Genomic DNA, 14418 nt, shown 5'->3' with positions numbered 1-14418 from the left:
ACGGAAGCCACTTTTTTTTTTATCAAAGCCAGGTTTCGATCCTGGGACCTGTGGGTTATGGGCCCACCACGCTTCCGCTGCGCCACTTTGATTGTTGATGTTGCCTGTAACGGTAAAATATTATAATACTGCTTTGAAGCTTTTGTCATTACTTAACTCCTAGTCTCTTTACTCTCATAATAACTGTTTAACAAAATATAATTATTAAGCTGCAATCGTTAAAAACTCATTCACTCTATAAATTTCGATTTTATTGCACCAAATACTAATGCTCTTATTTTTCTTACTTTAAAAGGTGATTATTTGCATTCCTAGTAAAGTTTTAGCTTATCATAATGCTTTATTGTATAACAAAAGCATTCTCTGTGGTTATTACAATTTTAATCTCTAGAATCTCCCACAATTGTCGTTTAGCTTTCGTCTTTCACTTTCAAACTTCAATAGGCGTTGTTAATCAGGCGTTATTAAGTCAAACCCAAAAATTGACAAAATACATACCAACATAAAATTGTACGCATTCTATTTGAACTTAAAATCTCTAAACGTATACATACAATGGCGGCTTTACGTATGTACAAAACAAGAACACAATGACATCCATTGTCCATCGAGTAGTAGCTAGAATTAGTTGGTTAATTACTATTATACCCATTCAAAATTGGTTTCTTTAGGTAGAACAAGAGCAATGAGGCAGTCTGGTGTATCAGGGGCAATGGAGAGAAGAGAGCATGTCTCATGTGAGTAAGGGAGAATGAACACAAGTCTTGACCATATGGTTCTAGTAGTCCCAATCTTTATCACTCCTGCACACTCCCTTTGCTTCAGGTATGATATAAAATCTTGAAACTGCAATTTAAAAAAACAAAAAAATCATAAAACATAATTCAGCTAAACATAGAAAGTTACAGTGGTAGTTAAGATCATAAGTTAGTTACCCCTTTTTGGTCAGCAGCAGCACTTGGGAGGAGTTGGCATACTTCTCTCTGTATATCAAATCAATCATCAAACAACACACACCACAAGTATTAATAAATAATTTTATAGCCTTTAATAAAAAAAATTATATAGAATTATTAATTATATGACCTTGTGTGGTGGGGTGCTAGAAAATGTTGACATCACATGTCTAAAGTCAGTCCGCTTTGTTATATCTAGTTTAGCAGGCCATCTACAAATCACCAACATAAATCAATACAAGTTAGTAATTTATTTATATATCCAAAAGAGAATATATCAAATGAAAAAAAAAAAATAATACTCTGTAGGCTCTGAGATATTATTATCCGAATAATTGCAGACATCTGAATGCAGTTTATGTGCATGTATTGTAGAGTAGTGAACCCCACTTTTACTCAATGTCCCCTGCCAGTGACTTCCCATCATCGGAGACTCGACCGCTGGTGGTGGCGGAGGTGGTGGCTGAGACTCGAACAAAGGAGGTGGAGACGGCGGCAATGGTGGCGGTAATTCCTGATGAATCGGTAACGGAGGCGGCATATTTGGTTGTGGTGGTAATGGTAATGGTGGTGGCAAGGTTAACTGAGGTGGTAATGGAGGTGGTCCCACGTCAGGCTGAGGTGGCACATAATACATCTGATCATGATGTGGCGGTGGCAATGCATTATGAGTGAGTGGAGTTACAGAAGCAGCAGGAGGCAAGAAAGGAGGAGGTGCTGCCACATGATGATGATGAATCATCCCGTGTGGCTGTGGGTCCCCCCACGAGCTATTCGGAGGAGGCGGCGGAGGAGGAGGAGGATAATACATAGGTCTCATTTGTATCGGCTGTGAGTGTGATGGTGGACCATAATGCCCCTGCATGTGTGATAGCGAAACAGTTTCCGGATTATTCCTATACGTCCAATTTTGGTATTGCATATTGTTTGATTGGAAAGAAACAGAATCCCTTTGGGTTTTATCTTTACGATAATGTCTAAGATGTCCAATAACTGTGGCAACCTCTTCAGGAGACACAAATTCCATCAACAAAGCACCTTCACTCATAAGCTCATTAACTGCAAGTGGGCCCTTAAAAACTACTTTTCTTACTTCATACAATATCTCATCTTTCTCCAACTGGCTTTGAATGTTTCCAACATACACATGACAGCTACACCCAACAGCCACACCATTTATATCGCCTCTTGTGCCTACGCCTATATCTAAAAACTTTATCACCCAAGGAGAACGCCCCCTCATAACTTCCCTACCCTTTATAGCATCCAAAATGTTATTATACTCAATAACTGCAAACCCTTTAAATGCTACGTATAAAAACTTATCTATTGGACCAAATCTTTCAAATTGAAACCTTACATGTCCCTCAGGTGAGTCGGGCCCACCTAATGACCCCACCCAAAGCTGTCTTGAAGCTGTGTAAACATCCATTGCAGCTCGGTCGCCATCACCGAGCCAACTCGGTTGACCGGTCAACGGGGTTAAATGATGTTTGTTAGGTGATTCGAATGTTCTATTATTGCCAATTTGATTTCTTCCATCGAATGGGTCCCGGGGAGTTGATGAGCTGGCGTGGGGGAGCTCTTTGTGATCTACAGAGTCTAGGTCCATAGATTTTGGGCCTCCACTGTTGTTGGAACTTGTGTTGGATGTAATTGATCCTTCTCTAACAGAAGCTTCTGAGGTTCTAGGAACTAAAAACTGCCTAGGGGTAAATTTGGAAGAATTTGTATCGTCTCCATCGCTGTCCGCTTGTTTTTCCCCTGACTTCAACTCTTCTAATATTTTCTCAAAAGCAGAGGTGATGTCAGACACAATGTTAGATGAAGCTGATTTACTAATGCTTTTGACTGTTGAAAGTATCCATTTTTTTAATGATGGATCCTTATCAAGAACCAGACTCAATAAGCAGTTTTTGTCTGTTGAAACTTCATCATCACATGTGTCAAGTCCGGCTGTCACCTGATTAAGAAAATACTGCCCCCCATTGGGAACAGGAACAGCATCTGTTGAAGTTGAACTAGAAGTACAGAGCTCAAAGCATGCTGCAAGTGAATTTCTAGGACAGGTAAAGAAAATCCATAGCACACATAATACACGAAACTTGGATAATATGACAGATGGAGCTTCATTTTCGTTAGAAAACTTTTCTTTGAGCTCAGAGAATGTTTTTGGAGAATCAAAGATGTTTGTAACATCTTTGTTTACAATCTGGAAGATTCCTTGTCCCTCGAATGATGAAATAAAGAAGGTTAGAACATTGAGAAAGACAGCTGAACAGATGCCTTGGATAACAGAGGATGTTGGTGTTTCTGATGAAGCAGCTTGACAGATAGTAGATAGACCAAATATACAGATTTTAGCAGTTCCAAATGAGAAACCATCAGCATCTTCACCTCTGTTTATGATTGCCATGCTCCAGTTATGTACATTGATACAAACTTTTGCTGCTGCTTCAAGAGCAGTAGGGCAACATGATGCATATTTGGGGACAAACTCTGCTACAAGACGTTGAACACTTGTGCAACCTGTGTTAAAAACATTTTTTAAATGATGATCAAATGAGTTCTGTTGCACTTCAAAACTGGTACCATTGGAATTTTGTAGAAGATAGCTTTTGTCTATTACAATCAAAATAACAAAGTGGATACAACGGTTAGTGAAAATGTTTTATATATATGTTTGTAACTGTAAACTTCAAAATATGTTGTTGTCTTTGAATAAAACTAAGAGGTTATAAGATAACTTTGTTTGCCTTTCTTCTTTCTAAATCCAACAATATAAGTACCAAAACATCAATAAGGTTGGTGGTATACAGGTGCATTTGAAGAGTGCTAGGTTTGAAATGGATAAATCTTATTGCTTTCTTTGGATCAGAGGAGCACCTATTGCACATCAAATAAACAAATTCACGCACAGATTACATATACTGATAACTAGAAGTTATAGAGCCGGAGTAAATAACGAATCGGATAAGTCTTGGTAGCAATTGTAACATGAATTACTAACATAGTCTCATTTTCATCATCTTAATAGTTAATTTTAGGGTTTATAGATAGTTTTCTTTAAGAAATGCGTACCTCTGGAGGCGGTGATGAGGGAGAGATAAGCCTGTTCAAGTTCGGGCATGAGACGAGCATCCTTCTGAGAAATACAATACTTAAGACGCTTGTAAGACTCGTAGAAATTGGCAATCTCCTCTTGATTTCTCCGCTTTCGGGCAATTTCTTCCTGCGATAGGGTTGTAGTAGGTACATTCGCACTCGTCTGAGGCGCCGGTGGCTGTGGCTCTGCTGTTGATGGCGGTTGCGGCAGGTCGTACAGTTTTCGCTTCTTCGGAGGCTGCTCCGTCGAAGCCATGGCAGTGGGGGTGGACCTTCTTTCGTCAGACAGTTGCTTCTCGAACAGTATGAAAGTGTTGCATAAAAACAAAAGAATGGTCAAAATTTTCTTTCAGCACCTCCATCTTTCAACTAATGTCGTTAAAACTTCACACTAAAAATCGGGTTGCAAAATAACACCATATTAATCGATAAAAATAACAAACTACTTTTTGTTTATTTTTTGCTCTTTTTAAAATGCCTGCTTTTTTTTATTTTAATCATAGCAATATATGTATATCAAAGAGGGTAAATATGTATAGTAGGCCATGACATTTAAAGGTTCATCACTCGTTCAAACTTAGCATTTTGTATTTTCGGGGCACATTTTGCGAGGGTTTAGACTTTAGAATTACAAAACACATTATTAAAGATGCGAAGAAAAATAATAACCACAAGAATTAATCTGGTTCACACAATCAAGATAATCGTGTTACATCCACATAAGAGATGTATTATTCATTTTCTCAGCGATACAAAACTTTCTCAACACATATAACCATATTCTACAATTTAGGATCCACATATATCGAAACACCTTTGAAGAAAAACAAAGCTTAAAACATGTGTTTACTTACACCGCTAACCAACCAATCTCACTGCCAACATACAACAACAACAACAACAACAATACCTAATTCCCACAACTGCTAACATGAGGAAGATAAATCACAGTGTCCACAAAGTATAGGGGCACAAAAGGTATATAGCGGAGCATGGGTGCATGAAGATGATCAAGTGTTGTTCTTAGGGGGCGAATTTGCAAATTTCCACGAGATACGTAGAAGAGCTTCACCAGTTCTACAACCAGCAACTTCATCGATAGGAACCGCATTAGAAATTTCTTCAACGTCTTCTTTTGTAAGTTTCACTTTAACTGTACCAACATTCTCATCAAGATTCTTAATCTTAGTTGTACCTATGTCAAAAAAAGAACCAGCAACCAACCAATCAGAAATAGTAAAATACTTTACTCAATGTAGTCTAATGTACTTATAAATTCCGTAATAACAACTTTCTCACATTTTTTACTCTTAATAACAATTTAGTTTATATTTTACCAATAGCAACGTACATATATTTCTTCTTCTTTATAGTAAACTTACCAGGAATAGGCACTACATCCTCCCCCTGATGAAGAACCCAAGCAAGAGCAAGCTGAATAGGGGTACATCCGTGATTTTTTGCCATTGCTTCTACACGATCATAAACAACCTTGTTCTTTGTAAAGTTTTCTCCAGTAAACCTTGGATGTGAACCCTAAGAGAGAATCTTTGATATCAAAAGCTTTTTATACTCCTAACTTTAATGCAAAGATATATGTAGTTGATTACTTACCAATATACTATTTTCGGGTACACTTTCTTTAATTGCTTTGCCCCCAAAAAATCCACGCCCAACAGGACTGTATGGAACTATGCCTATTCCAAGTTCCCTTTGCAACAAACAAATTTAGGGCAACATACAAAAACCCAAATGGGAAATAAATCAATAGATTGAATAGAAAATAGAAATATACCTGCACAATGGAATCAGTTCTTCCTCAATATCACGGGTCCAAAGGGAATATTCCATTTGTAAAGCAGTGATTGGATGAATGGCATGTGCTCTCCTGATCGTGTCTGCGTTAGCTTCAGATAGCCCGATGTACTTTATCTTACCTTCTTCCACCATCTTTTTAAGTTCTTCCATCTGTATTTCAAAAGAATATGTAATGTCTGTATGTGAAACTCAAGAAATCAAGGTCCACAAGTGTAAACTTACAGTGTCTTCAATAGGAACAGTTGTGTCAATTCTATGTATGTAATAGAGATCAATGTAATCCACACCCAACCTCTTTAGGCTACCCTCACAACACGAACGTGCATATTCAGGGGTACCTTTGACTTTAATACCAGTGGGTTCAATCTTGAATATACCGAATTTTGTGGCTAATTGGATCTTTTCTCGAGGTAATTCCTTTAATGCCTGCAGCATTCCAGTTTAATCAACTAGGATAAATGTTTGGCAATGTGATTACATTGGCAAGAATTTCATGAAGATTATTTATATAGCTTTGTTGTTTAGTATAAGGAAATCCAATTACCTTCCCAACTAGTATCTCATTAGCATGCTGAACCCCATATACATCAGCAGTATCAAAGAATGTAATTCCTCTACTAAAAACTTCCTTGAGCACTTTGATGCCTTCTTCCTCAGGGAGAGGATTGTTATAGATACCTGTAAGCCCCATGCAGCCATACCCTAATCTTGAGACCTGTATAAAGGAAAATGCGGTTGAATGTCTAACAGATCCATATCTAATTTGCAACTTAGAACCATTCTCTCTGTCAGACAATCAAGGTTGATCTTTTGCAGAAAATGATAAATCAAGGTACATGTTAAGTAGGCTAAGAACTTATAGAGTTTTATGGATCATAGTTCAATATTTAACATACTCTCTGAGCAATGATCTGATCCGAAAAATGAGATTTGTTTAAAACAGATGAATAGGGTAACGCTAGGGTTTGAATGTTTGATAGAAGTGTTTTTTTTTTTTTTTTTTTTTTTTTTTTTTTTTTCTAAATCGCTTCACAGGAATCTCTGCACCGAGGAGGCAGATCCTATTAATCAAACCAAACGATCACACAAGTTTGGGAATGCACGTAGCAACTAGATAGGAACTTAATCAGAGAATCAGATATGCGAGCAACATAATCCGACAAAATGCAAACAAGATAAATACCAATTAGAATTTTGCTACGATCAATGAAAGAGACCAAACTATCGTTTCTGATTTGTGCCAATGAACTAGGATGTGGTGAAAAAATGCTGGCTGATCATATATGAAACAGAAAAGGAAAAGATAAATCGAGACTCTGACCTCAAGCCCCTGATTCCCAAGCTTCACTCTAGGCATCTCGAAAGTTGAATTACGCTCCGCCATTGTTGCAATGCTCAAGTCGAGAGTCGAGACTATCGAATGTGGTAGGTGAACTCAGTGAACTTCACCACGTTTCATGGAAGCACTCGAGACGATTGACTAAGGTAGGTGACCTCAATGCTCGCGTCGCGTCGATAGTCTAGACTGTGGTAGGTAAACTGTAGGAACTGAATTCACTCTGTAAGGTTTTTGTTTCGATTGGCTTTAAAACGTCGAGTTATTGATGAAAACAGGGTTATTTAAAAAACTATTTATGAGTGTATTTGAAAAAACTTTTTACCATTTTATTGGGTAACAGAGATTGATTTTTTTCCATTCATTTATTATTTTACCTTTTTACTGCTCTTTTTTATATATAAAAATAGCAATTTTTTTTTATCTTTTCTATTTCTGGACAAAAAACAAACATTTTGATGCTCGGTTTCTACTTGTTTTGCCATCACTTGTTGATGTTTCGGTGAAACTTCTTAAAACACCAATCTCTATGGTTCTCGTTTGGTAGTATTCCGTTGTCATTTATTACATTTAATAATTTCCTAATTAAACTATTACAATAAAATTAAAAGGAAAATTTTACATTATAAAATAAATAGATAATTAAAACGACATGCATATTGCAAAATTACAATTTCAAAATCCAAAAAACACACCAAATAAACATCACATAGGTCTAGTTACGACAATGTGTTACCAAATTCATACACCTTAATACAACACTTTTATACGATTAAAATGTATTTCAGTATTTATGTGACAGCAACAAACTGTCACAAATAATCAAATCAGCAACAATATAAATAAGATAAATACTCAGTAGCTTAACAACAACTTCAAAGTGTCTCTATAACCCAGTAAACACTATTTTAGCTTTTTAATAAACTTCATCAGCATGTTGTGTCATAAAAACATATTTTTTTTAACAGTGTTTTGATTAAGATCAATTGCGTACACCTTGACACTTTAAAATTGATATTTATTATACATGTTATATTTTCATTAAAAAAACTAATTTGACAAAATATTAACATATTAAATATAATTATTTTTATAGTTTTCATATCAAAACCGTCTAAACAAATTATATATATATATATATATATATATATATATATATATATATATATATATATATATATATATATATATATATATATATAAATAATGAATCTAAGCATCGATTTTTATTTTTACTAAAATCAAATTATTTAATTTAAATTGATTTAAGAATAATATTTAAATATACTATATACATATTTGTTTATCTTGATAAAAAGAATTTTATACAACTTTTCCCGTCCAACTCTGGAACAATAAAAAAGTTTACCTCCTTTTTTCTTTGCAAATAATAAGAGATTAAGATGTTGAAAAAGAAAATCTTTTGTTGTGTAGAAATGATGATATCAAAAAAAAAAAAAAGAACGAACAAAAAAATATTGTTATTTAAAAAAACAGCACACAAAAAATGTTATTTAAAAGTAAAAAAAAATACAATAAAAATGTGAAATAAAAGAGAAAAGGAGAAAAATCAGATATTTAAAATAAGAAAACATTAAGAAAAAATAAAGTAAAAATGTTATGCTATTGGATTTTTTATATGGTTGGTCCACATTGTTTTCATTTGTTGGATCTGTAGTTCCACGTCATATGAAAAGATCATAAGATTATCTTCCCTTTTAATATGTTTTTCCTTTTACTTTTTAGTTATTAATATATTATACTAATAATATAAAAAAAATACCTGACAACCTATCCTCTCTCCCTTTCTCTCAAACATATGGTAGTGGCTTAGTGTTTTAGTTTTAGTTGCTCTGGTGATGATGGAAGGATGAAGGATATTGGTAGCATTGGTCTCCATGTCATCTCGGGGCAGTGTTTCATGGTGTTCATTTGTCTTTTCATCATGTCAGTTGTCGGAGCTACTTATATATTTATTATATACTCTAGGGACATCAAATCCTCCCTTGTGTATGATCAAAGCATCCTTAATCTCCTTAGCACTTTCAAAGACGGTGGCGATATTGGAATCATCTTCACGTTAATTAATGAAATCTCACCAACATGGGTGGTCATCCTCCTTAGCATTGACATAAACTTCTTTGGGTACTTTCAAGATTTGGATGGTAGTGACCAGAAATATTAATATTGCACAACTACATGGTTTGAAAAATGTTTTTGTTCGCTTTCATAGGTGCAAATTCACAAATGTTTGCTAATACATGAATTTTAGTTATTTATGTACAAAATTTCCTAAACACTCGTCGAGGGGTTAGGACTTTTGAATGGTTTTGTAAGGTTAAGCAGCACAATTATCACTCAACTATATCATGATCTTTAGGGCATGATCCAAGATCACTCATCTTGTTCACCGAATGGGTTCAAGGAGTTGTCTTTATAGTTTTGTAGTTTTTATTCGGATTCTTAAAACCTCAAAAGTTATTAAGCAATCCAATAAGTTCAAAACTTTCTATGAATTATTATATATTTCATTAAGACTAGCAAGGTTTCCTATGGTTAATAATCATCACTAAAAGAAAACTTAAATTTTTGGAGGTTAAGTATGTTGCGACAACTTTGGTTGTTTTGGTGCTACTCTTTGCTCTTATTAGTATTGTGTTCAAAGAAGAATTCAATCTTTGGAAAAGAAATCATGAAGTGGCTCATCATTTTCCGGCGAAGGTCATAACTAAGAACCTAACTAGAAGAACTGACTTTCCCACACCACTATCATCTCCATACCCTATACCCCTTGGAACTCACCACTGAATAAAGCTCCAGGATCCTCATTAGAAACCTCATGAAAACCCTCTAAACACCACATATACCCACAACCCACCTGGGGCATTGTTGCCGCATGAAAATGGGTGATAGTGGGCATTTTTTGCCGACCAAGAGACAACGGGGCGAATAAAATGGGTGATAGTAGGGTGTTGGCATGATTTTTTTCTCATATTGACAATAAACAGAGATGGAGAAAGGGTGTAGCGTAATTTTTTTAAAATTTTAATTATTAAAATATATAAAAAAAAAAAAATTAATAATAAGATGGTCTTTGCATACAAACCACACCATCAATGTAAAAAATGCAAACCACAAGGACCAACCATGTCAAAAATCCAATATTAGGACCAAATATGTGAATTTGGGTAAACTATATGGGCCAAATCTATAATTTACTAAAAAATGGTAAACTTTAGCCTCTAAGCGAGCTACAACCCCCTCCCCCGAAGCCCATATGGGATGCAATTACAAAATACTAGGGGTAGCAATCATGTCGAGTCTGGGTTCGCGGGTCAGAAAGCATCAACTTGTAAACAACCCATATAATTATTTGTGTTGCAGGTTGGCGAGTTGGAAAATTTAATCAGGACACAACCCGTTTAAGTATATGAGTTTATGGGTTTGTGGGTTAGATTCGGGTTCATGGGTTAGTGAGTTGACCCATGATCCCATATATTATTTGCGTAATAGTGAGGACTGGTTTGATTTATGGCACACAACATGTATAGGCAGATAGTTGTAGTCGTATAACTTAAATCTACTATATTATACGGTGAACCACATCCAAGGAGCATGCTTTAAAATAGTAATACCCTTTAAAAAAATAAAATGTACCACCCATTTTTCAAGTATGAACTAATTGGATTATTTTAGATTATTAGGTTCTTGGTTTTGCTAGTTTGTTAAGTTGCATCGAGGCAAGGCTTAAGTCACGTCGTGAGGAGGCGCGACGCCCATCGTGCTATGAGATTTAATGTTAGTGTCGTGAAGTCGATAGGACCGAAAACCCTAGATCTCGAAGTTTGAGCCTTATTTAAAGAATGTGATTTCTAGGGTTTGCTCCACCCTCAACCCTCATTACCCTCAGAGCATCCTCATCAAACCCTAGCCTCTTCCTTTGATCTTTGAGCTTATCATACTTATTTATGCACCTTGAAGGAGAAGAGTATGCATTTGGTGAAGTAAGGAGTCAAGGATCAAGTTAGTTTCACCTTTTCAGCACCTTTTGGACCTATGTAACTCTTCAAGCTTTAAGCTTTATAAGTTATTGGGTCTAGATCTAAGGTTTTATGCTAATATTGGTAGTTGGAATGATTTTGGGTTGTTGTTTGAAGTGTTACAACCTTAAAGGTTGTGTATTTATTGCGAAAAGAAGATGAGAAGTTTATCTTTCCATTTGGTCCATGCATGAGTTTGCGAGCATTTTGATCCCATTTTTGACCTATACTTAGAATAATGGTGTTAAGGACATGAAAATGGATAAAATTGGAAAATTTATCCATTAAGACTACATTTTGACATGATCGGGAGGTTTAAAGCTTAGATCTTAAAGGAATACGTCATTGGATGGAAGTTGGTTGAATTGCCAAAGTTACACAATGATTTGTAGCAGTTGGCACCACGAATTTTGAGCAGGTTCGGACTACTTTTTTACTTAGTCGTTAGTGTCGTGACTCTGTGTTGGCAACGGCATGATGACATGGATAGTTGACTTTGACCAAGTTTGACTTTTGGTCAATTGTGCTGGGTTTGAGTCTTAGACAGGCAAAATGGCCTTTTGCCCATAGAATAGATTTATTTAGACCTAGACTCGATAAGTAAGTATAGATGAATGTTTTACCTTAATTATTAAATTGGGGTTATCTATTGTGTAGTTTTAGGGAAGGCTTGATGCCACTAGCTTAAGTTGTGGATTTTATATTGTCTTCAGTTCAGGTGGGTTTTCATGAACTTACTTATTATGTACATTATGTATTATATGTATGTTAACTAGAGATAGACCTCTCAGAGGTAATCTAGCAGCATTATAAGGATGTAAGACCATGATAGACCTCTTGGAGGGAAGTGGTCAATATTAGGTTGATTAGAGACAAACCTCTTGGAGGGAATCTAGTTGACTGAGATTATTTAGGCTAGCATATGTTATGTAGTATAATGTAAGTAATATGTGATTTAGTACTTGAATTTTATGTGATATTATGTATATTGCATATGATCTATAATAGGTGAGTGTTGTGATTACGCACTAAGCTTTAGGCTTACAGTTGCTACTTTATATTTTAGTTGTAGGTCCTTCAGTCTCCAACCTGTTGGATACGGGCCAGTATTAGGCTAGGCTGGATGGCCGACCCGGATACACCATTAGTCCCCATGAAATATGTTGCACCTGGTTCCTGGTACGTAAAATTTATCTTAGTGTTTTTCATTTTTTAGCCTTGGACTCGGCGAGTTGTAGGTCCGACTCGCCTAGTAGAGACGGGATCTGGAACACGTTTAAGTTGGCGACTCGGCGAGTCTCCGCTGTCTGATGAAACCCTAAATTTCAAGGGTTTGCACCCTATTTAAACCCTCTTATCCGCCCCCAAGCTCGCCCCCTTCACCCTCAGAGCTCTATACTTCGTTCAAGCCTTGTTCATTGTGAGTTTGAAGCATTTTAGTGTGTTTTCTTGAAGATTCGGAGAGGGAAGGAGAGTAGATCAAGAGGAAGAGGAGGAGACCAGGCATCTTTGAGCTATCTCAGTGTTTTCCTTGAGATATAACTCGATTTCCCTATGTTTTCATGCTTATAGTCCCTTTTAGCTCCATGAAAGTCCTTCTTGAGTTTTTCCCCAAGCTTAATTGTGCCTTATGGCTTGTAATAAGTTGTTAGCCTCTAGATCTAGGTGGGATCGAGCTCCAGGAGCTTAGATCTACTGCCTTTATGGAGCCATATTGCATGAAATCCCTAGATCTACTCTTTTGGTGTATTTTGAGCCCTAAAACCTTCATTGGTGAATATTTATACGTAAAGTTGGAAACTTTATGTGTTATTCATGCCCTAGGAACCCAAATCTATGAATAACATGAGCTGGATTCAAGCAGAATCGCATGTATAGTATTGCATGTGGCCGACTCGGCGAGTCATTCATCTGACTCGGCGAGTCGAGTCGCGAGTCCCTGAGTTTTCCCCCTTTTTGTGCTTGTGGGGTGGAGTGGTGAGTCGTGGGATAGGACTCAGCGAGTTAGAAGCTAGACTCACCCGTGAAGTAACTCAGCGAGTCAGTGCCATGACTCGGCGAGTTCAAGGCAATCTTCTTATGTCAAGAACAACTCGGCGAGTTGTTCATACAACTCGGCGAGTCACAGCTTAGAGTGTTCTTCGGACGAAGACGAACTCGGCGAGTTGTTCATACAACTCGGCGAGTAGGATGAAGGACTATTGGCCTTTAGTTTAGAAGGAGAACTCGCTGAGTCAATGCTTAACTCGACGAGTACAGACGGGTTTAGGGTCGGACAAAGGGATAGGGACTCGGCGAGTTGACAAGTCAACTCGGCGAGTCAGGCCAACTGACAGTTGACTTTGACTTGACTCTTGATTTGTAAAGGGTAAATGGTCATTTTACCCTGAAGTCGGTTAGCAGTATTTGACTAAGGGTTTTGTGGGAATTATAGCCGGAGGACTTCCGGAGCGGCAGCAGCAGCAGACAGTCAGTTCCCACACAGATCAGCAGTTACTTTGAGGTGAGTTTCCTTCCAGTAGTAACGGGTCTAAGGCACCAAGGCCGGCCCATATAGACGAGATGTTAGTATTAGAGTGTGGTCCGAGCCCGTATCTCTTGGTTGAGTTGATTATGATATATGCCAGTATGATAGGGTTGTCTATACTTGTTGTCTGTGTGATACTTGTATATTATGGGTTAGCAGTTGAGTGTGGGCGAGGCCCGTATCTCTCTGAGAGTGGAGTGTGGGCGAGGCCCGTATCTCCCAGATAGTGGAGTGTGGGCGAGGCCCGTATCTTCATGAGTGTGGGTGAGGCCCGTATCTCCTAGTTGTTCATTGTATGTTTGTATGGTATGAGGTATTATGGGGGAACTCACTAAGCTTCGTGCTTATAGTTTTCAGTTTTGGTTTCAGGTACCTCTTCTTCGAAGGGGAAGGAGCTGGCGCGTTAGCGGTACATCACACACATGCTTTATATTCCGCGTTATGATATCACCTGGGGATTTGTACTCTGACACTTTTATGTTTTATAAAAATGTTTTCCAGACATGCAATATCTTTTGTGAAATGATATGATCGTTGAACGTTTTATTCCTAATGTTTTGCTAAGTACATGTTTTAAAAATGAAATTTTTGGCTCGTATTTTTGGGATGTTACAAAATATTTCATAGTATACACTA

General features: G+C 36.9%; 2 protein-coding genes across 2 annotated transcripts; both read right to left on the bottom strand.

Annotated features, from left to right (window-relative positions):
• Nucleotides 1–495: 495 nt before the first annotated feature.
• Nucleotides 496–4362, bottom strand: LOC111913457 (uncharacterized). Its single transcript, XM_023909152.3, has 5 exons — nucleotides 4038–4362; nucleotides 1259–3485; nucleotides 1087–1168; nucleotides 936–983; nucleotides 496–846 (listed from the first exon to the last, which is right to left on the bottom strand). Exons 1-5 carry the CDS (start codon nucleotides 4315–4317, stop codon nucleotides 643–645), a joined length of 2841 nt encoding a protein of 946 aa, XP_023764920.1. The 5' UTR covers nucleotides 4318–4362; the 3' UTR covers nucleotides 496–642.
• A 400-nt stretch (nucleotides 4363–4762) lies between these two features.
• Nucleotides 4763–7479, bottom strand: LOC111913456 (perakine reductase). The gene is made up of 7 exons (XM_023909151.3): nucleotides 7201–7479; nucleotides 6424–6594; nucleotides 6102–6305; nucleotides 5857–6029; nucleotides 5676–5772; nucleotides 5444–5597; nucleotides 4763–5256 (listed from the first exon to the last, which is right to left on the bottom strand). Exons 1-7 carry the CDS (start codon nucleotides 7261–7263, stop codon nucleotides 5072–5074), a joined length of 1047 nt encoding a protein of 348 aa, XP_023764919.1. The 5' UTR covers nucleotides 7264–7479; the 3' UTR covers nucleotides 4763–5071.
• Nucleotides 7480–14418: the final 6939 nt, after the last annotated feature.

The sequence above is a fragment of the Lactuca sativa genome, chromosome 1 (genome assembly GCF_002870075.4).
Source record: "Lactuca sativa cultivar Salinas chromosome 1, Lsat_Salinas_v11, whole genome shotgun sequence".
Classification (NCBI taxonomy): domain Eukaryota; kingdom Viridiplantae; phylum Streptophyta; class Magnoliopsida; order Asterales; family Asteraceae; genus Lactuca; species Lactuca sativa.
This window is presented reverse-complemented; position numbering and strand designations above follow the sequence as displayed.

Bases quoted from the DNA above. Each gene is read 5' to 3' on its own strand.
- LOC111913456 (XM_023909151.3), bottom strand. From the start codon at position 7,263: ATGGCGGAGCGTAATTCAACTTTCGAGATGCCTAGAGTGAAGCTTGGG. The intron at 6,030-6,101 runs GTAAGTTTACAC...TTTGAAATACAG, and splicing joins CTGTTCCTATTGAAGACACT to ATGGAAGAACTTAAAAAGAT. The intron at 5,598-5,675 runs GTAAGTAATCAA...ATTCTCTCTTAG, and splicing joins TACCCGAAAATAGTATATTG to GGTTCACATCCAAGGTTTAC.
- LOC111913457 (XM_023909152.3), bottom strand. From the start codon at position 4,317: ATGGCTTCGACGGAGCAGCCTCCGAAGAAGCGAAAACTGTACGACCTG. The intron at 3,486-4,037 runs GTACGCATTTCT...TTTTTAACACAG, and splicing joins CCTCATCACCGCCTCCAGAG to GTTGCACAAGTGTTCAACGT. The intron at 1,169-1,258 runs GTATTATTTTTT...GGTGATTTGTAG, and splicing joins AATATCTCAGAGCCTACAGA to ATGGCCTGCTAAACTAGATA.